At 43.1% G+C, this 20,438-nt stretch overlaps 4 protein-coding genes across 11 annotated transcripts; 2 read left to right on the top strand and 2 right to left on the bottom strand.

Annotated features, from left to right (window-relative positions):
* Positions 1-43: 43 nt before the first annotated feature.
* LOC114856156 (PPARGC1 and ESRR induced regulator, muscle 1) lies at positions 44-4,224 on the top strand. Its single transcript, XM_029151870.3, has 4 exons — positions 44-167; positions 620-2,931; positions 3,006-3,122; positions 3,338-4,224. The coding sequence occupies exons 2-4, from the start codon at positions 645-647 to the stop codon at positions 3,421-3,423; spliced, it is 2,490 nt and encodes an 829-aa protein (XP_029007703.1). The 5' UTR covers positions 44-167; positions 620-644; the 3' UTR covers positions 3,424-4,224.
* Positions 4,171-12,907, bottom strand: rereb (arginine-glutamic acid dipeptide (RE) repeats b). Of its 3 annotated transcripts, none has more exons than XM_029151865.3 (17): positions 12,651-12,907; positions 11,758-11,806; positions 10,804-10,928; positions 10,564-10,663; positions 10,360-10,458; positions 9,995-10,075; positions 9,744-9,897; positions 9,568-9,657; positions 9,257-9,450; positions 8,911-9,072; positions 8,678-8,788; positions 7,522-8,570; positions 7,005-7,203; positions 6,197-6,899; positions 5,960-6,100; positions 5,705-5,879; positions 4,171-5,231 (listed from the first exon to the last, which is right to left on the bottom strand). In XM_029151865.3, the coding sequence occupies exons 1-17, from the start codon at positions 12,674-12,676 to the stop codon at positions 5,198-5,200; spliced, it is 3,492 nt and encodes a 1,163-aa protein (XP_029007698.1). In that variant the 5' UTR covers positions 12,677-12,907; the 3' UTR covers positions 4,171-5,197. The 3 variants fall into 3 exon arrangements, with proteins under 3 accessions (XP_029007698.1, XP_029007696.1, XP_029007697.1); XM_029151863.3 differs by having other exon boundaries at positions 8,911-9,075; positions 12,651-12,905; XM_029151864.3 differs by having other exon boundaries at positions 8,911-9,075; positions 9,568-9,654; positions 12,651-12,904.
* Positions 12,908-13,890: 983 nt separating this feature from the next.
* On the bottom strand, positions 13,891-18,421 carry eno1b (enolase 1b, (alpha)). 4 transcript variants are annotated; one of them, XM_029151892.2, is made up of 12 exons: positions 18,354-18,421; positions 17,215-17,303; positions 16,954-17,049; positions 16,392-16,450; positions 16,225-16,294; positions 15,901-16,034; positions 15,575-15,797; positions 15,298-15,495; positions 14,712-14,913; positions 14,428-14,536; positions 14,244-14,302; positions 13,891-14,167 (listed from the first exon to the last, which is right to left on the bottom strand). In XM_029151892.2, exons 1-12 carry the CDS (start codon positions 18,404-18,406, stop codon positions 14,101-14,103), a joined length of 1,359 nt encoding a protein of 452 aa, XP_029007725.1. In that variant the 5' UTR covers positions 18,407-18,421; the 3' UTR covers positions 13,891-14,100. The 4 variants fall into 4 exon arrangements, with proteins under 4 accessions (XP_029007725.1, XP_029007726.1, XP_029007727.1 ...); XM_029151893.3 differs by having other exon boundaries at positions 18,263-18,394; XM_029151894.3 differs by lacking the exon at positions 18,354-18,421 and adding an exon at positions 18,288-18,336.
* ppil1 (peptidylprolyl isomerase (cyclophilin)-like 1) lies at positions 18,230-20,341 on the top strand. 3 transcript variants are annotated; one of them, XM_029151903.3, is made up of 4 exons: positions 18,230-18,384; positions 19,356-19,510; positions 19,812-19,880; positions 20,060-20,341. In XM_029151903.3, exons 2-4 carry the CDS (start codon positions 19,357-19,359, stop codon positions 20,278-20,280), a joined length of 444 nt encoding a protein of 147 aa, XP_029007736.1. In that variant the 5' UTR covers positions 18,230-18,384; position 19,356; the 3' UTR covers positions 20,281-20,341. The 3 variants fall into 3 exon arrangements, with proteins under 3 accessions (XP_029007736.1, XP_029007735.1, XP_029007734.1); XM_029151902.3 differs by having other exon boundaries at positions 18,305-18,456; XM_029151901.3 differs by lacking the exon at positions 18,230-18,384 and adding an exon at positions 19,038-19,242.
* The last annotated feature ends 97 nt before the right edge of the window (positions 20,342-20,438 follow it).

Genomic DNA, 20,438 nt, shown 5'->3' on the forward strand with positions numbered 1-20,438 from the left:
CTGCTAGCACAGGAAGGACGTTTGTACCAACAGCTCCATGTGACTGGGTTCTATTTATAACAGCAGAGTTGGAGGCCCGTGTGACATATACACATCAGAGCTGTCATGTCCCTGCAGGGAGAAAGTTATGACACCTTCAAACTGGCCGCTTTGTGCTTGGGCAACAGGTAGGTGCTTCTCTGCTCCAACGCACATTATTTACTTCAGGTGCTACGTGTCCAGCTGCTTTAGAAATGAATGACTTTGTAGCATCAGCATTAGTGCTTATGACGAATACATGATAGTTAATAGCCAAAGGAAATAATTGAATTGACATAATTTAAAATGTGGTGACATTAATACTCTACTGTTTATATGTTTTTCTATGGATTTAGTCATTTCACCTTGTACCCTGCTCTTGGACATTTCATATCAGGTCATATGACTTGTTGTCAGAGCAGTGTTATTTTGGGGGTCTGTTGAGCTTGTGACCAAGGTGCTCTGGTGTTTGCTGCTCTCTAGCCTTCACTTCAACATATCTCACCTGCTACAACAGTTTTTTAGTTTACAATGCTTCCCTACAGTCTGTGAGGTATTGAATATTAAACCCCTAAATACGTTACTTTTCTAACCTTTACAGATTAAAAGGCATGTGAGGTGTCAAAATGGATGATTTAGATCACAGCATTCAAATTGCAGAGTACGACTGGACGTGCTTCTGTGAGGAGAGTGAGGAGTGCACTCTGCCGAAGCCTTCACTCGCCTGCCATGACAGCTCAGGCCTCAGCGACTCGGAGGATTCGGAAATCTCCAGTCCAGTGCAGCTCCACAAGAGCCGAACGGGGGGAGAAGAAGATGAGAAGAGTCTTATGCAGTTGGACTCTGACGTCTGCAGAGTTTGTTCTGCAGGAAACGTTCTCAACACCACCGAGGTGCACGCTCAGGCTGCAGAGGAGGCAAAGGCAACTGACAACAGCACAGCATTATCAAATAAGCTGGAAAAAGAAGTCGATAATTCCAGAAATGGACCCGATTCGCCTTTTACCAGGAGCTCAAAGCCGGAGAAATGTTTTGAGAAGGTAAAGCATGACTCTGAGGGAGGGAGCAACATGAGGGGCTTTGAGCAATCAAAGCAAACCCTATTTCCAAAATCAGGAGATGCTCCAAGTTCTAAAACAAATCATGAGTTACAACAAATGTGGTGCAAAGATAAGACGATGTCAGAAATGCTGTTAATGACTGATTCACTAATAGAAGATGTCGCTGAGCCAACGATGGGCAGAAACACGCACCAACCTGGCAACGTGTCCCGCCACGCGTTTGGCCTCAATGATCCTTCACAGACGGAGGCTCCAGAGCCGGAGGAGCTTGACTTTCACAGTTTGTCTGCCGCTGAGTCAGCAGAGGAACCTTTGCCTCGCCACAAAGACCATGTCACAGAAAGCCAAGAGCTGTTGTTATTAGCAACCAGCCACTCACCAAACACCAACGATGCACAGGACAGAGGACTGTACTACTGTGACAGCTCGCTCTCCTGCAACGCGGCAGCCACCAGGTGTGAGGGTTATGAAGGCGCCGGTGCCGAGCCCACCCCACTCCCATCTGCTGACCACGGAGCCAACGAAAGGCCAGACGACAGCTCACACTCACCCACGCTCCGGGACCAGGAGATCCGTCCCTCAGCCTCTGGTGGCTCCACGGGACCTCAGCTTAGGCCTGACTTGACCGCAACACCTTGCCCTGCGGCCGGCAGCTCTGCAGCACGTGCAGAAGCCGCGGGCCTCACCGGACCTGTTTACGCCATGTCAGCTTTCTGGGATGAGATGGAAAAGCTGACGATAAACGACATCCTGCTGCTGAGGATGGGCGGGACCGCCCCCCGCGACCCCACACAAGACCCAGGGACACCGGGTGCACGCGGTTTGACAGTAAGTCACACCTTTCTTGCTGACGGATTTGAGTGCACTTCGTCCGATGGGCCGACGGATACGTCAGACATTGCTGACTCAGACTACTTCACACAGCCTGACGAATCCAAGCCCGACTGCTCGAGCTGCGAGTTGTCCACCTCTGATTTGGAGGAGGAGTACTGGCAGAACCCCAGTCCTGATCCTCTAGACAACAACCATCCCAGGACCAGTGGGTCTCCATTCCTGTGTCGTGGGGAACTCTGGTGCACGTGGTCACCGGTGCCTTCAGAGGACTGTGCAGGCCAACGTTTGGATCATGGAGAGTCACATGCGCTGGTGACAAAAACCACAGCTGAGCAAAACGTCCAAGCTCCGAACACAGAAGAGCTCCGTTCACAGCCCTCGTTGGGCGATAATGAGAGCAGCCCAGTTTTAAGTCCCCGTCCAGTCACTATGATACAAAACAGCCTGGAACCAGTAACACCAACACCAGTTCTATCCAGCACAGACAAACATTACCAAATATCCATCCCAGAACTGTTTGAACACTTTTTCACTGAAGGTGGAGCAGAGGATGGCGCACGTGGAACGGTCTACGATCCTGAGGACATCTCAGCGACTCCTGTGCTTGACGGCACTTTTAAGGATGAAATGCCCTTTTCTGCCCTCCATGATTCCCAGGAACCCACCTTTAGCTTTCCTCGCTCTCATGCCACCACTACAACACTCACATTCCCAAAACCAAATCATCTTTTCCTGAATGCGCACAGCGAGGACGGGGACATCTCTCCAGTCAGAGTCCCGCCTCCTTCTTTCACGCAGGCTGATGACGCTAAGGCAGCTGGGTCTCGCACTTGGCAAACTCTGCTGTCAATCAAAAGGATTTGCTTCCACAGCACAGGCGGCACGTGGTGCCGGCGGTCCGGCGCTTGGGTGTTTCCAGTCGACGCCGAGAAGGCTTCAGAAAAGAGAAAGGAACCACCAGACACTGCTGTTGCTGCAGGGAGAGTGCGCTGGACGATCTGGGAAACGCTGCACACAAGTAAAAAAAGTCCAGCCAAAGTTACACTGGAGCAGATCGAAATGTACTTTTGTTCATGATTTTGCGTCTTTCAGGGCAAGAGGGCGTCTTGTCTACCCTGAAGCAGTCGGACATGTGCTTGGTCTGCATTGCCTTTGCCTCCTGGGTGCTGAGGTCCTCCAATCCTGAGGCTGCTGATGCCTGGAAAGCAGGTAAAAAACTCTTGCAGTGATTTTCTGCAGATACACTGATTGTGCAGCAAAAAACATTAAAGGCGCTTAAGATGCATTTTTCCTATGATGACATCTATGACTTCCTGTCTCAGTTCAGTGTGCACAGCTCTGTTGAGGATAGGTGATGTCAGGAATTCCTGAGCGTTGAGCAGAGTATAAATCTATTTCTAACCATTTGATGAAATCCTGTTCAGCTCTGCTAGCAAACGTGAGTGCGCTATCAGCTATCCAGTTCCTGAGGCAGTATGTGAAGAAGACTCCCCTTCAAGATGATCCCTGATAGATGTGTTCACACAACATCATTGAACATCATGGCATTTCCACAGATTTCCAACTGGGTCCATCTACAAAATAGACCTGTCTGTAGAGTAATTTAGCAGTTGGGACGTGTGTGAAAGTAGAAGTCAGCTTTAATTCAAAGGATGCTTATAATGTTTGACATGATTTTTTGTTGTGTGCAAATCCTTTCTAATGACCTGTATCTCATTGCTGCTCATTCATTCCTACTGAAGACATTCATATTTAAATATGGTTGTAAAGGTGTAAAACATGTTTAGTTGTTTGTGAGAATTAAACAAATACTACACAATTAATTTAAAACTTAATTTGAGCAGCAAGACTGTGTGCTCATAAACAACAATTCTCCATAATAATAAAGGAACATGCAGTAACTGCAACAGTTTAGCCTACAGACAGGTTTTTAATCATGTTTTGTCTCAGAAATAACATGTTAATATCATTTTAATGTTTTCTTGCTGAGTTTGACTATTAATTATTTAATGAATTGCATTTCTAGATGTTTTGTTACATGCTAATTCTGTGGTTTATGTTATTGCTTAAACTGAGAAGAACTACATAACTAGTATCTTATCAATACACTTTATATTTTTTGTCAAACAAAATGTGCACAGTTGATTTTTCAGTGATTTGAACCATTAACATCATCAATATGCGACGTTCCTCTTGGTTTGAGTTGACGGGTGCAGGAGATACTGTTGGCTGTTTAATGGCAAGTGCAAAGATAATATGCTGTAACTGCAGAATTTTTTATTGAAATAAATATGCAATGGATACAGTTTGATACACTTTTGTATTAGGTCACATAAATATTGAATTTAGAGGCGGTTCTTTGTATAGATTAATTAAAATGCCACAGATTCAGTTCCTCTCCAATTCTGTTTTTCAAAATGATGGAAAATATGCTGTTCTTATCAAATTTGTCTATAACGGCAGGTCATAATCCAATTAATAATTATATCACCTTGTAATACTACTTATATACTTACATGTATACACTTACTTCATTTACATGTGGAATTTACCATACTGAATAAAGGGTCAAGTGTTCACACCTACTGCTATATCATTAGTATTCATTCATATAGAATACTGTGAACATGTAATACACGTATTTACAATCTCAAAAATTTGCGGATAAAAGCTTCGGTTATATAGTGAAAAGATATTTTGATATATAAAACTTTAGGATTTAGAGAAATATTTAGCAGATTTAAGATTAAATCCAACCTCTACTGTACTTACAGAGTCTAAAACACCACAATGCAACTTGCTATGCTAGTTTGGTGAAAACTGAAGACTGAGTCATGCTTGGTTGTTACAATCATTCAAACACTGATTTAAATGTCATTCTGTACAAGGAAATTATTTAGAAAGCATTATAGGGATATTACAACGTGATACCTAGGTCTGTCTGTTTTCATATCCTTTAGAAGAGCTTTGAGCAAATTGATACCACTGCATAAGAAACTGTTTTACAGTCTGTTCGAGAATATCTGTCACTTTACATCTCACACGAATAGGTGAGATTGTTCATTATTGTAATAATAAAACTAGTATAAAGTCTTAAGTGATATGAAGACCTCAGACGGACTTTGGAAGTCCTATTAAGTGCTAAACAAGGAATGCACATACAGTTTCACAAAGTATTTTCTAAAATATATTAAAACAAAAAACACACATTCTCCTAAAGTCTCAAAATTACACAGTATTCTATTGGGTAAGTGTAGGGTCTTAGGGCATGCACCACCTGGCACTCAAGATGGCTTGTCACCTTCTTTCTTCAAGCGGCTGTAAGAGACACAAATTAATATTTAGTGACCATTTGTCATAGACTTTACATGGTTAACCTTAACAGTCATAGGCTAAGATGTACATAAAACAACAATGTATTGTGTCTGAGTTTTGATGATGGGGAAGGGTTAACATCCAACTCTGTGGATCAACTTATCAGTGAAGGAGATAAGATTAATCTGAAACACACTGAATCGTATCAACAAATACTGCTAGTGTTTTTTTAATGAAACTGTGCACTATGTGTCGACTCAGATTGAATCAGAACACCTCCCTCCACAGTGACGCGAAGGTCCTGTTTTCAAAGCTGATATGTTAGTTTTAAAGAAGCTGTCTTGGGAGAGATACCTCACCCAGACCCAATAGTCCAATTGTTACCAAGCAGCATTTTCAGATAATGATATCCTAGATGACTGAAACTCTCCTGGTGTTTTCACTCTAATTTGACACAACACTCTCAACAACCTTACCTGTAATAATCTTCTTGACTTGGTAGAGGGCCTCCATGCAGGTGATGTCCATGCAGCCACTGCTGCTCCATAGCCATCCTCTGCAGCTCTGCAGACTGAGCATGCATAGCTTGGAGCTGGTGAGCAGCAGACATCTGAGGAATTGGGCCCTGCAACTCTCGTGGGTATGCAGCACCTGTGGAACATACAAAAGATTAATCGGATGGTGACAAAACTAAAAGTGTGGACTGCAAATAAATATTTAAGATTACCCACCAAAAAGTGGGTGGCGCAGCATCTCATGTTCATGAGGAAGATCACTGAGTAAAGGGTTGGGTATTGGGCCAGTAGGAAAGGGGAATCGGGCTAAACGAGGACCTGCTGCCAGGGGGTCCACTAGAGGATGAGGACTAGAACCTGTATCAAAAGATAAGACCTACATTCAATACAGTTCAACTTCACACAGCAACATGTACATTATTACTGCTGATCAGACTGAGTATGGAACCTTACCCTGACCGAGGGGGTCCTGTTGGTGTAGGTGGAGGTGCGAGTGAATGTGAGAGTGCTGGTGATGATGAGGAGTCACATTGAGCATCTGCAGCCTTGCAGCAGGGTCAGTTGCCACAGAGGCCATCCTCTCTGCATGTAGTCGCTCTGCAGTGAGTCGTTCGGCGTAACCCAGCTCTGGGCGTAGCTGGGGACCTGCCAATGCCATCCTCTCCCGCTCCAAATGGTTCAGCCCAGGATGGAAAGGTGCAAATGGGTGGGGTGGTCCAGGAATGTGTGGAAGAGCCAACGCACCATGTCTGGCAAAGTGCTCCATAGGGTTGGCTGAGGGATGCAGAGTTTCAAGGTCTGGAGGCTTTACCTCAAAGCCGGGCTTCATCCTTTCACGGAGCTCTCTCTCTCTCAGATTCCTCAGCTCACGCTCTCTCAGGCTGGGTTCGGCACTGTACAAACCGGGCATGGGGTATGGTATCAAAGAGTCACCGGGGCTCAGGGATACGTAAAAAGGATGGTTGCGGTTGCTGGGGGACATGACGTGGGGTCGAGCGTATTCACTCAGGGTGCGCAGAGCTGGTGTATCTGGGCCAATGTAGGGGTGGACTGCAGCTACTGTGGTGGGCGGCTGCTCAAAGGAGGAGCGTCCATGACTCTGAGCTGTCATCTGGACATCACTCATACGACTGTCATGAGACGAGTTGGAGGCTCTCTGTAAGCAAACACAGAGTGAGAGACAACCCTTGTGTGGTTTGTGTGACTAAATGATGCTGGGAAGAAAAAAAAAAAAAAGAACAAAAACAGATCTTGCACTCACAGCATTTCTGTCTGCCTCCCTTTCACGCTCTCTGTCCTTTTCCCTCTCCCGTTCCTGCCGAGCACTGAGCTCGGCCTCCCTTTTAGACTTTTCCATAGCCTCCTCCCTCTTCTTGGCCAGTTTGGAGGATGAAAGCGGAGTGAAGAACAAGTCTGTTCTAGCACAGGTGTTGTAACCACGATCCAAATGTTTGATAAACCTAGAAGAAAGAACAGGTTTGTTGGTGTGACCTAGTACAGGAGAAATAGAATGAGATAGCATTACAGTGACTACAGCAAATGTCGGAGCTGCTTTCAGTCCACTCAACATCTAAAACTGAGTGTTTTGAATCAGCTAACTCAGAAATTAGTGATTTAGATAATAGTTCAATGATTTATAAAACAATCATTATGAAAAATAATAAAGCAATGCTTTTACATCATGAGAGTGACATACATTGTATGTGTTGTAGAAATGTTAAGAATAGTGTAGTTTTCAAATTATGTACAACATTACCTCTACATATAAATCTACCTACCGTGCAGACTGGCTGGCATGGCTTGCCATATTAATAATGGTGGGTTCAGGTGAGGGGCTCCGAGGAGGAGGAGGTGGGCTCTCAGCCTCATCCAGCTCATCCAGCGGCTCCTCTTTAATCTGAATGTGTTGCCCCTCTGAGGTGCTGCTCGGTGAGGGTCTCAGAGAAAGGGGTGGGAGGGACGGCTGAAGGCTTGGCACAGGGCCTATAGCAGAAGGCGCTGCAGAGGTGACAGAGGTTATGGCTCCAGCGGGTGGGTGGGAAGCAGTCATGCTTTTGCCAGGGTGGCTCTGCACCTGAGAGATCACTGGGAGTTGGGTTGGAAGTGACTGCATTGACTGTGGCATGAGCTGAAGAGGAGGAGGTGGAGCACCTGGCGGATGCTGGTTGGGCAGAGAATTAAGGGGCTTTAGGGCAGGTGGAGGGGGGAGATTGGAAGGCATCTGGGGGAAAGGTGTAGGAGACTGGTGTGGTAGCTGTTTGTGCGATGGTGGAATTGGGGTTGTGGGTGGAGGCTTGATTTGTGGGCCAGACAGAGGAGGCTGAGGGAGCTGAGACTCCCTAAAGAATGGTGAAGGTCGTGGGGCATGTGCAGAGCTGAGAGCAGGTGGGACCTGAAAAGCTGGAGGAACAGAAGAGTCGTGCCCCAGTGGTAGAGGAGCCGGAGCAGAAAGAGTGTGTGAGGGAAGCTGTGGGCGAGCAGTGCTTTGCTGAGGGGGGTCTGAAGAAGGAAGAGAGGGGCTATGACCTGGATCAGCAGTGGGGATACTTTGCGGTGACTGAGGAGTGGCGGGGGGAACCTGAGAGGGGAGGGACTGCAGGACTGTGTCAGCCAACACAGCAGCAGGGGCCACAGGCTCCGGTGGGACAGCGTTCGGCTGGGCAGATGAGTCAGAATCACTCTCATTGCCTGGCTGGGGGCTGGGAATGCTGGGGGAGGAGCTTCGGTTGTCCTGATCAATGTCTTTGGTGTCACTACTGCCATCATCCTGTGCGCTGCGGCTTTCTGAAGAGCTCTCCTCCTCTGCTTCAGCTTCTGACCGAGAGCCCTGGGGATGCGGTAAACACAAACCAAGTAGGATGGATTAGCACCAACGCCACCTTTGTCAGTGATTCCACAGCAACAGCTATTACAACATGTGAAATGCTCCCTCACCTGCGTCTTTGGCCTTTTAGGTGTAACTTTTTCAGTCTCATCAAGCTCTTGCACTGGACTCTCCCTTGTACGTTTTGTTGTCTTTGGTGAGGTTATCTCCTCTTTTATTTTCTATGGACAAAGCACATTTAGACAGTAACAACAATTAAATAACAATAAAGCAAAAAATGACTGATCAAGGGCAACAGTAGGGATATGTAGTAGTCAACTTGTGACAGGGTAATGTTGTTTACCTTGTTTGTCCTCTTGTTTTTGGACTCACTCTTGTTGTCCATGGAAGATGATCTTAGAGAGTTAGAAGTCACTCTGCTGGGTGAAGGCTGGTTACAGAGCTGCTGATCCTCACTGGTGGGGGAGCCTGTGAGCCTCCGGTGGCCACTTCTTAAAGATGACAGCTGCTTTAAAAATAATCCAAAGTTGGTACAATTAAAATGCAAGAAAGCCCATTAACCAGTAGATAAAAATCAAATGATTTGTTTTGTAATATTTATTTTTTAAATTTGCATTTGCACAAACATAAATTTTAAAAATGTTCTTTTTCGATAGTGAAGTGTAACTGTGTTGCGGCCTTGAGCTAACCGGTGCTCTGCTTCTCCGTGTCCTCATGCCATGCTTGCTGTTCACCTCCTCCTCTTCCTTAACAGGTTTAAACATGAATGGAGCGCCTGCAGATTTCAGAGAGGGTGGCAGACATCCATGTTTGTTTTCGTATGTGCGACACGTTGTGCACAGTATAGGATTGTGTCTTCCCCCTTGGTGCCAATCTTTAGACCCTGTTAGAAAAAAAATTACTAGTAACCTTTTTTCCACATGAAAAGAAAAGAAAAACACAAAAATGCAACACACAGAAAAATGTGTATTGCATCAAATACTGAACAACTTGTACTAACTTGTTGCACCACAGTGGCTGCAGCACTTGACATCTTGTTCACTGTCTTCACTATCGAGATCATCCTCACTGGCAGAACTTGCATCCACTGCTAAAGAAAACATCATCTTAAATGGATCTGCAGTCACAAAGCTCTTTTGACATAAAGTCCATTGTCAGAAACAATGGTGCGCTTACTTGAATAATTTCGGGAAGGAGTGCTCACGGGAGGCGCAGCAGAGCGGGTCTTTGCCTTACGAGAGGACGGCTGCCGGCGCTGCTGCCGGTAAGCCCTCGTTCCTGCAGCCTCAGGGGTTTTCTTCCAGTGGTAGTAGAAAGTGATCAGCTCTCCCTGATGAGCAAGACATTGATTTTTAGAAACAACCAGTCAAGATGTCACAAGTCACTGCATGAATGACAAGTTGTTCTTTAGAAAAAAAAAGTCTTACAGTCTTTTTACTGGGCAGAAAGTCTTTTCGGATGCGGAAGAAATTCTTTCCATACTGTCTGAGGCCTTTGATGAATCGTTTCTAAAAAGATTTTAAAAAAGAGAGAGGGTTTTAACTAAACAATGTTACACCATGAATCAAACACAGATAATGTGAATCTAGAAAATAACAATTTTATTAGTTATACTGGTACTGAGCTAACTGGAAATGACTGTACAGATAATAGATAAAAACTCCTTAACGCAGACTTGCTTCCAACTGATACATGAATACATGTAACAGTTTTCCATTTGTGTTACAATAATTTTATCTGTCTCCAGAAACACTGCCCAACCAAAATGTCAGCACTGCAAAAGCTGTCTCACCACATCATCCTCCGACCAGCATTTCTCTATAAGCTTCGGCAGCGGCTTTTTAACCAAGCGCTGAAGAGCCTTTGCTGCATCATAATGACTTGCATGTAGCTAGAATTGAGGAATGAAAACATGGTGTGAGTACATGTGTAGCAAACTGGTGTTCTATGGATTTAATGGGGTTTGGTGCATACAAATTCTAGCTGTGATTCTCACCATGTTGAGAGCATTCAGCGTGGTATCATCACGAGAGGCTGCTAAACATCCATCCTCTGTGGATCCACCGTCGCACATCCCTGCAAAAGCTGCCATGCTCCTACAAGAATGACACAAAATGTGTGTGTGTATAATCACGCAGGTAAATTGCAAAATCTTAATATAGATCCAAAAATAACACAATAAAAACAGAGTTTGTTTAGAAGGCAAGGTTCTAAGCCATAAAGTGCAGGCCCTGACCTTGCAGCTCTAAGGTACATGAGGAGGTCACAGTCATTGACCCCCGGGGTCCACATCAGCTCCTCGCTCTCTGTCTGACTCTGTAAAGCAGGAGCAGGACGAGGCTGCAGCTCTGGGAGCTTGGCCTGTGATAAAAGCAAAAATAAAACAGACAATAGGTAGTAAAAACTTTTTTAGACATGTACTGAACCCCTGAACTTCTGTGGACATTACGCAGAGGATGTGTTTCAGGATGTCAGCACAGACATTAAACAGACTTTAGCCTACGAACTCCCTCAGACAAAGTCTGGCTCACATTCAATTAACTCCTTGTGCAAATAAAGCAGACGGTCTAGTGGATTCACAGCCAGCGAGCGGGGCTTAAATCGATCTGCTCATCAAAACACCTAAAGGCAATGCCTTTTCCTGTTGTGTGGCGTTTCTCTAGTTCAGAAAAGAGTGGTCTGCAAACTGTAGCTTTTGTACAGGTCTTTCTCATGCTACATTTATTAAACAATGTAATACGTTAACATTATTGGTTATTAAACTATTGTGTATTGAACTTTTAACTGAACTCCAACTTAACATTGTGAAGTACTGACACCACTATTACATAAAATGATTCCGTTTTAAACATACGTTTTTTCATATTTGTAGTGTGTTGTGAATAATGTGATTTCTCTGACTAGATAGCGGTTGTTGGCTAATAAAACCCCCTAAGGACCACGTTAAGGACCAAGGGACCAAAACGTTGTGAATCAACAAACATCAACTCCAGTGAACCTGTGTGCGATTGTTTTTCCCCCAACACCTGTGGCACAATCAGGCGTACAAATGCTTCCTGTAATCTGTGATTTATGAATAAATTATCTGTGCGCTGAGACTGAACAGATTTAATTTCACCAGTCAAGTCAAAATCAAGTACACATGCGTAGAGTTTTTTCAAACTCGACTTTTGCATGTAGAAATGCATACCTGATGACTTGGACCCACTCTTATCTCGCCCTGTGTGTTGTTCAGGCTCCTAAAGAGAACAACAAATAAGTCGTTATTAGACCAAACACCTGTGTCTCCAGCAGGGCGCTCGCTGAGGTGGAGGCCAATCGGGTCCACTCGTGTTTGTACAGTTTTCAAGTCTGCGTGTTCTGTACATGACCCGTCGGTTGCAGGCAGATGACGGACGGACGGACGGACGCGCAGCTCCCCGTCCTCCGGTCGGTGATTTCAGCGGCAGACAGACAAACCTCCCGCCCCTCCGGCGCCGCGAGCCAATCTCAGCTGTGACCTGCGAGCTTTCCTTATATTACATGAATGAAACCCGACGCCCGCTGCCGCAAAACACTGTCAATCAATCATACATGAGCTGCTAATTTTTTTTTTACGGTCACCATTACGGGGACGGCGCGTGCTAGCGTGCTAATCGCTGGCAGCAGCCGGACGATCCTCGCCAAAAGTGTGCAATCGATGACAAATAACGCCGCCGAGCTGAACGCGCATCGCTTAACGCGGCGCCGCGTTTAGCGACGTGTAAACCCACGATAAACACAAATGCAGCGTCGGATGCATAAGGTCAACCTACTTTACTGCTATTACACTACACGGCCGCGCGCTTGAATAAACGTTAGCGGCACGAAAGCGCAGACAAAAAGCCGCTTTCTGCCGCTGCTAGCGGCTAGCGACGGCAACGTTGAGTGCTACGCTGATATTTGGCTAGCTCGTTAGCCAGACGTGAACTTCGTGACCACTGACACTCCGATTATTTCGCACGGACGACTGTCAAAGTAGCGCCGCAGAAAAACGCCAAACGCGCATTTTGGTCCGTCACGAGTGCAGCGCGAAACGTTGGATCGGCGAATTAATCCGGTTACCTCCGCGGACTGAACAGGTCGTCCATGTCGAAGGGTGTTTGGATGGGGCTTGTTGACACTACGCAGCGCAGTGGGCGATACACACAAACTATGCGAATCGCCTATTACATGGCTATTCAAAATGGAGGCGGTGTAGTAGAGGGAGTCACTCTGCCTCTTTTTTTTCCCAGTGCAATGACCTCAGCAGCCACAGCGAAGCCTTCAAAGTTGTCTGGGTGTATTTAACTGAGCATGTGCCGCCTGCTCATCAGCAGCTGCTGCTGCTGCACGGGCGTCCATGAAGCGAAGCGCTGCTCCGAGCCATTACATGTAGTGAACGGTACCTACCGCACGCGCACGCACACACGCGCACACACACACCGCATTCAGCAGGTTTAAAAGCAAATACCATCGAATTAAATATGCTGAGTTAGGACATTATAGTGCTAATACACATACAGATTTTGACAAATACCAGTCAGATAAATAATGAAATATACAGATATGAGTAATTAACTCAAGCTATGCATATTACTCAGTTTGCCTATTAATAGCCCTTTTCTAACCTTCTTTAGTTATAATTTCTGTAAAGAATACAAATAAAGAAATAGGTATATTATAGCATGTGCATGACGTTTGATGTGTCATACAGTTCATTTGCATGAAATTAGCTGCTGTAAAAGCAGCTGAGTAAAGTTGTGAACAAATCATTCAAGCTAAACATTTTTTTTATTTCCTTTTTACTAATTTTGCAAAAAGTACTATTTCCCTGTTAATCAAACTAGATCATCAATTATATAATATACAAATATCTATTTCCTGCTGTAATCTGCTTATTTTATGTAACCATCGGTTTCATGCGGTACCAGTTTCCTACATGCATGTCCAATAGTTACAACTTGTAGATAGGTTTCTATTGCACAGTCTTTGCTCAATAAGAACATTCTTTCAATGTACAGGCATACTGTACATATTTGCTATAATATTTGGAGTTAACATTTCCCAGCATAAAGGACATAGCTCCCATTTCAACTGAGTATTACCATAAAAATCAAAACAAAAAAAACCCACACATGCACAATAAGAAAACCCAGTAATAATAAAGCAAACTGAACAGTTTGTCTGAATGTTAAGGAGGCTCAGGTCAACCCTTAACCTAATCAGACTAAACCATTTTGTGTCGCTTCATGTGTTTAAAAAAAAAGGGGGTGGGGGCTCATAGGACAGTACAACACCAAGAAAAAAAAAAACAATTATTAACTATGTGTCCAAGTGCATCTTTAATGAATACAGTTTGTTACATTAATAAATTAGTTAAGTTAAATGTTAGATAAGTTAGGTCTACCGTTACTCCACGATAAAAATAGAGTAGAAGACTTTATAATAAAGTGCCCAATTTCCAGTAACTAGCATGTTCTTTCTATGCATTCATCATCAAGCAGCTGTTTATATCATTGTTATTATCCAATGATTATATTAGAGGTTTTCTGAAGTTTCTGCCAGCAAAACGAGCCTCGTCTCCCAACTCCTCTTCAATTCTACATGAAAAAAAAAAGATTTTAATACACACAATTTCTAAAATGCAGATATTTTGAATCTAAGAATGAGACTCACCTCAGAATCTGGTTGTATTTGGCCAAACGCTCAGAGCGACAGGGTGCTCCAGTCTTGATCTGAAATGTATGCAGTGGTTTAAAACAGCATTCAATATCTATTGGGCTATAGTGTTTTCATTATAAATGTAATGTAAAAAAAAAAAAACTAACTTGCACAATAAACTGTTGCGTTGTTGCCTTACCTGTCCAGTGCATAAGCCAACAACCAAGTCTGCTATGAAGGTGTCCTCGGTTTCCCCAGAGCGGTGGCTGACCATCACACCCCAGCCACTCTCCTGCGCCATCTTACACCTGTAATTTGTCATTAATTGACAAGTTAGCATTTTTAAACAATTAGACTGTGTTTGTTAATTGCACTGAACAGTCATTATATTCAGTTAAGTCTATCTGGTGAGGGAATCAAGTAGGGTTATGTTCGATCGTTCTAAATATTTATATCTGTTCCAAGTTTAAGAGGTCGACCTACGCTCTGAGAGATTCGGTGACGGTGCCAATCTGATTGACTTTCAGCAGCAGACAGTTGCAGGCCTTCTCCTCCACAGCCTTGCAGATGCGATTGGGGTTGGTCACTGTTAGATCATCTCCAACAACCTGGATGTCTGTGGATTCAGTAAAGTTGGTCCAGGCCTCCCAGTCGTCCTGATCAAAGGGATCCTCAATGGAAACCACTAAGGGAAAACATGCAAGACAAAATTTAACTGATAATCAGTACGTTTTTAAAATGTAAAAAGCTGAATTCACATTCAGTTGTGGATACATCGAAGAATCCATCAAAACCCCAAAAGGCATTTTAATACCATAATTGACTGTGCTTATAACTATAAATATAACTTATATTTGTGTATAATATTTCTATCACATCGTAGTTTCTTCTAATGCCATACAGCAGTAATGGATAAATCTAGTCATGAAGAGCCACTGTCCTGCTTGTTTTTCCTGTTTTTCCAACTCTTCCTGCTCCGCCTACTCCCGATTAGCTGGATCATGAAACCTTCCTTTAACCTACGGTCTTCATGCCAAGGGACGTGTAAAAAGTTAGTGTCAGAGGATACCTGGATAATCCTTCACAAAGCTCTTGTAGAGATCAGCAAGCTCGTCAGGAGTGATGTAACGGCTCGGATCGTCAGGAGACTTAAAGTCCAAGTCATAATTTCCTTCTCTAAAGAATTCAGACGCTGCCACATCCATGCCGATCACAACTTCATCTGTGTATCCTGCTTTGGCAATGGCTTCCTTCAGTAACTCTAGTGCTGGCAACACATGATATAAAATTCAAAAAATTACTACAGACATATAGTGCAAACAACTAACAATTTTTTGGAAGCATACCTTCCATGTTTTCCAGGATGTTTGGAGCAAAGCCACCTTCATCACCTACATTGGTGGCATCCTGTCCATATTTCTTCTTGATGACATTCTTAAGGTTGTGGTAGACCTCTGCTCCAATCCGCATGGCTTCTTTAAAGCTACTTGCACCAATGGGCAGAATCATAAACTCCTGCATTGCAAGTTTGTTACCAGCATGGGAGCCTCCGTTGATCACATTGAAGGCCTGGCAGCAATGGAGAGTGGAAAAATGGTAGATACCTATAAAACTAAAGTAACTTTCAACATAAAGTGAATAATTTAAAATGAAGACAAAACCAAATCCTCACCGGCACAGGCAAGATGACCTCGGGGTTTCCGGCAAGGTCAGCAATATGACGATACAGAGGAACTCCTTTTTCTGCTGCACCTGCCTTGCAAACAGCCAGAGACACACCGAGGATAGCGTTTGCTCCAAATTTGGCTGTTTGGGAAGAAATAAAATAAAAACTGTGATGCAAAGCCTAGAAATGACAAAACTCTGTTTTTGTGACCATCATGCTTATACAGTAAATATTACTGAGAAATGTTGCTTAGAAACTGTCTATAAACTGCCCTGCGCTATATTTGGGTGCTAAGGAATAACCAGTCAGAACATGACCTTTGTCCCTTACATTTGTTCTCTGTGCCATCCATGTCGATCATCATTTGGTCAATTCTCTCCTGCTCAACCACAGACACATCCTGAGGAAAAAGCAAATGAGCAGTTAATGGTGTTAGAAAAATCAAAACGACATTCCATATCTTTTACTATAGAAAAGTGAGAGGATCGTTCACTTACTTGGCCGACAAGTGCAGGTGCAATAGTTGAATTAATGTGGTCTACAGCCTGCGAGACTCCTGTGACAAAGGTACATAAAGTTCAGTATTGCAAAGACACTTTAAATACCAGATAATTCACATTTCAACACGTGCAATGCATTTCTGGTAGACACACCCAGTGTTTACTGTAGGTAAACAGTCTCATGCAACTGTATAGTATAGTTTTCTATCCTGCTTCAATCTATTAGTTTCCTTTCACATTCTTTTATTTTGTTTAACATGTAAATGCAGTTTTTATTTAACATACAATTGATGCACAATTAAAACCATCTGCCAAAACCACTTAATGATCTGCCGTTTAACTTAGTAATTAAAAATAGGGTCATTAAGTATAAAGCTGTTTTTACAGTTAAAAAGGACATGCCAATAAAAAACAACTAACCCTTTCAAATGTCAAACAAGGAGAGAGAGAAGATGACTAGTAAGAAAGACACAGAAACATAAAAAAAGACAGATTTTCCTTTTAAATTCTGTAAGTTTAACAGATTCTTTACTCTCAAATGGAAAAAAGCAGCACAGACCTTTTCCAAGGTAGCGAGACTTGTCATTGTCTCGAAGCTCTAAAGCTTCATAGATTCCAGTGGATGCACCACTTGGTACAGCAGCCCTAAACAAGCCTGAAAGATAAAAAAACAAAAAGAATGAATGACTAACAATGGAAAATAAACACTGATAGTCAATAAAATTATATGAAAGATTAAGAGAGATTAATATGGTAATATTGATTTAATTTTTAATCATCCAAGATGCACAGTTTTGACAAACACCAGCTTTAGCCCTACCTTTGTCAGTGTAAAGGTCAACCTCCACAGTGGGGTTCCCACGAGAATCAAAGATTTCTCTGGCATGGATCTTGACAATAGACATGATGCTGGAACGGGAGACGAAAGGTGAGTTCAACTTGTTGCTATCAACTGTAGTTTGAGACAAGAGGTGTATAGATCCAACTCAAAATAAAGACTTGTATTCTTTACCCCTAGAAGCTCACTCAAGAATTCTGACTGACAAGCTTAGCAGTGCTAGTCAGGCATGCTACCCTCCTAACTGGATTACACTGCCTCATCTAATTAATCACATGGCAGCTAGGACGGAGACATTGCTGCAACTCTCCAAGCAAGGTTAAGCTTCAGTTAAAGCCAAGACTCCATTCAATGCATAAAAATGTAAATGATTTCAAGTGTCTGCACAATTATATTATAGAAATGTCCACTTTATTTTAGCAATACAATTTATTTCCACTTGGGTTTTAAGAGACACAAGAAAACTAACCTAGCAACACAATTACTTTTCCTACAAACTTGGTTTCTTGCCAAAACACAACAAACAGCACCAGTTGCCAGAATGAATGAATTAACGCTGCACTCCAGGGAAACTGGTTCAGACACCTAATCTAACCAGCACAGCAGATTCACGCCTCAAAATCCAGCGGGTCCAAGGCACATTTTTCCATCCAGTAACTGTTCTAAAGACAATTAATATTAGCGAAGGAAGCAGCCAGTTTATGCTAATAAATGCGCCTTTCTTTAAAAGTACCAGCCGCAGGAAACAAGCTGGACCTTTGAACAAGAACTGAAATATTCATTCATACGGGGTTTGTGCAGCAGAACAAATTAAGTAACGACAAAATGACAAGACAGATGTAAGGTTTCTGAAAATTAACGGTGAATTATTTTTTACTTTCCAAACTCTCCGGTCGAGCAGTTAATTAGCCTTAGTCACAGCTGCATCGGTGTGGCTGATTAACAACTAACTTAAGTCAGAGCAGACGTTCCACGTAACACGAATGCTTTGACAGACTACACCCAAAACGAAAACCAAACAATCACACACCCGACAGAACACCGCGATGCGCTACCTCGCCCTCAACCGCAGACGAGCACGAACGACCTCAGTGGAAGAGTATAAACAAGAGCGACTCAACTCTTCTTCTGCGGTGTTTAACGGCGGTTGGCGTGAGTTTCTTCTTCTACTCATAGTTATTCCGGAAGAAAATGCGAGTTGTGCACGTGCTACTGCTCCAACAGGTAAATTGAATCCGCATTGAACACGTTACGATTAAAACTATATAAATTCCACCACTTCGTAAATCCAAATTCATCAGGAGAGTTTGATTTCGATTTTAATCGGGGTTTACTTTCTTATCTGTAATCCAAGAACGTACCATTACAACATTACACAAAACTATTTCATTACAAATACTATTTACTAAACAAACTTACATTAAATTAATCTACAATGTAAAAGATAAGATCGAAATTAATTTGTCTTCAGCATAAGCGAACAGACAAACAGTATAGAATAGTATTACGATTCTCTGCAGGGGATGGGTCAAATGCAGCCCGATGGGTCGTTTGTTTTTTTTGTGTGTGTGTGTGTGTGTGTGTGTGTGTGTGTGTGTGTGTGTGTGTGTGTGTGTGTGTGTGTGTGTGTTGTAAATATGTTACATGTTCCTATTTATTCTTTTTAATTATGTACAATTTTTCATTTTTCATCGTGCTGTTTTTGTAGCTGCTCTGGCAATTGCATTGCGTTGCTTTGTAGTCGCAGTGATTTTGAGAGGTGTAATTGTGTCCAGTAGAGGGCGATGGGTCGTAAATGACTCCCTCTAACATACAGAGGAAATGAACGGCGAGCAGAGAAGAAGAAACTTTCCCTGTATTGTATTGAATTAATGTGCTAGCCTGAAGATTGATACAGTCCTTAATCAAAGTAACATATTTGCTGCGTTTTGAATGTTAGTATTTTCCGGGGACAATGTCAGGGATACCGCCAGACACATGGCAGCCTCCAACAGTGGCTTTGGACACGACGTAAGTGTTTGTAGCTTTGAATGCTAGCAGAGCTAGCTCCGCTGCAGCGTGAACTTAGTATCTGCTGCTGTTAAGGCTTCAGGAATCTTGAGCGCATATCTTGTGTTTTGCAGAATGGGGACCGTTGTGGTGGAACTGTATTGGAATCACGCACCAAGGACGTGCAAGAACTTCGCAGAGCTGTGCCGAAGAGGATACTACAACAACACGAGGTTTCACCGGATCATCAAAGACTTCATGGTACAGGGAGGAGATCCCACAGGGACAGGTGCGTTCGTCACTAGAGTGGTACCAGAGCCATAAGGCAGTTTCTAGAAAACTATTGTCTGTCTATAAATAAAAGCTTTATTATTTTTTGTGTTTTCTGGTAAATGCAAAGATTCACGAGTCAACAGAACATTAAACACTTCGACCAACGGAATAAATTATTAATTGTGGTATGTTACGTGGTATTTGACTTTGGTGTCTGATCTTTTTTGCAGTAAATTTTTGCAGGATTTTGCATTTGGTCACATCACTAAATCATTATGTCATTTTATTTTAGTATATTATGTTTGTTATCCCAACAGGTCGTGGTGGTGCCTCCATTTACGGTAAACAGTTTGAAGATGAACTGAGTCCAGAACTGAAATTCACAGGTAATCACAGGTCATAGCAGGCTGTATATGACTTTTGGGTAATACTGAGGTATACCAGGGTGTAGGAGTTCATCTTTACTTTATGTACCTAATATAGTTAATTTTAATATAATTTTGACACTTCATTTAGAGGAACGGGAAAATTCCTCAAAATCAGTTTGTGAATTTGTGTCTTTTAGGTGCTGGTATTCTGGCGATGGCCAATGCTGGACCAGACACTAATGGTAGCCAGTTCTTTCTGACCCTGGGACCCACTCAGTGGCTGGATGGAAAGCACAGTATTTTTGGAAGGGTATACCAGGGAATGGGGGTGCTGAACCGGATTGGGATGGTGGAGACAAATGGTCAGGATCGCCCGGCTGATGATATCAAAATTATTAGAGCTACTGTTCCAAATTAAGCAGATTTCTGTTTTTGTTTTTTTTATTTTTTTTTAAATAAATATGTGTTCAATTTATAAATGTGAGTGGAGTGCAATGTTTTACTTCTTTTCAGGAGTATAGCACACTTTTCCCATCACCCTTGGAAAAGTATCAGGTAACTTCAAGTAAACGGTTT

Source organism: Betta splendens, chromosome 5 (genome assembly GCF_900634795.4).
Source record: "Betta splendens chromosome 5, fBetSpl5.4, whole genome shotgun sequence".
NCBI lineage: Eukaryota > Metazoa > Chordata > Actinopteri > Anabantiformes > Osphronemidae > Betta > Betta splendens.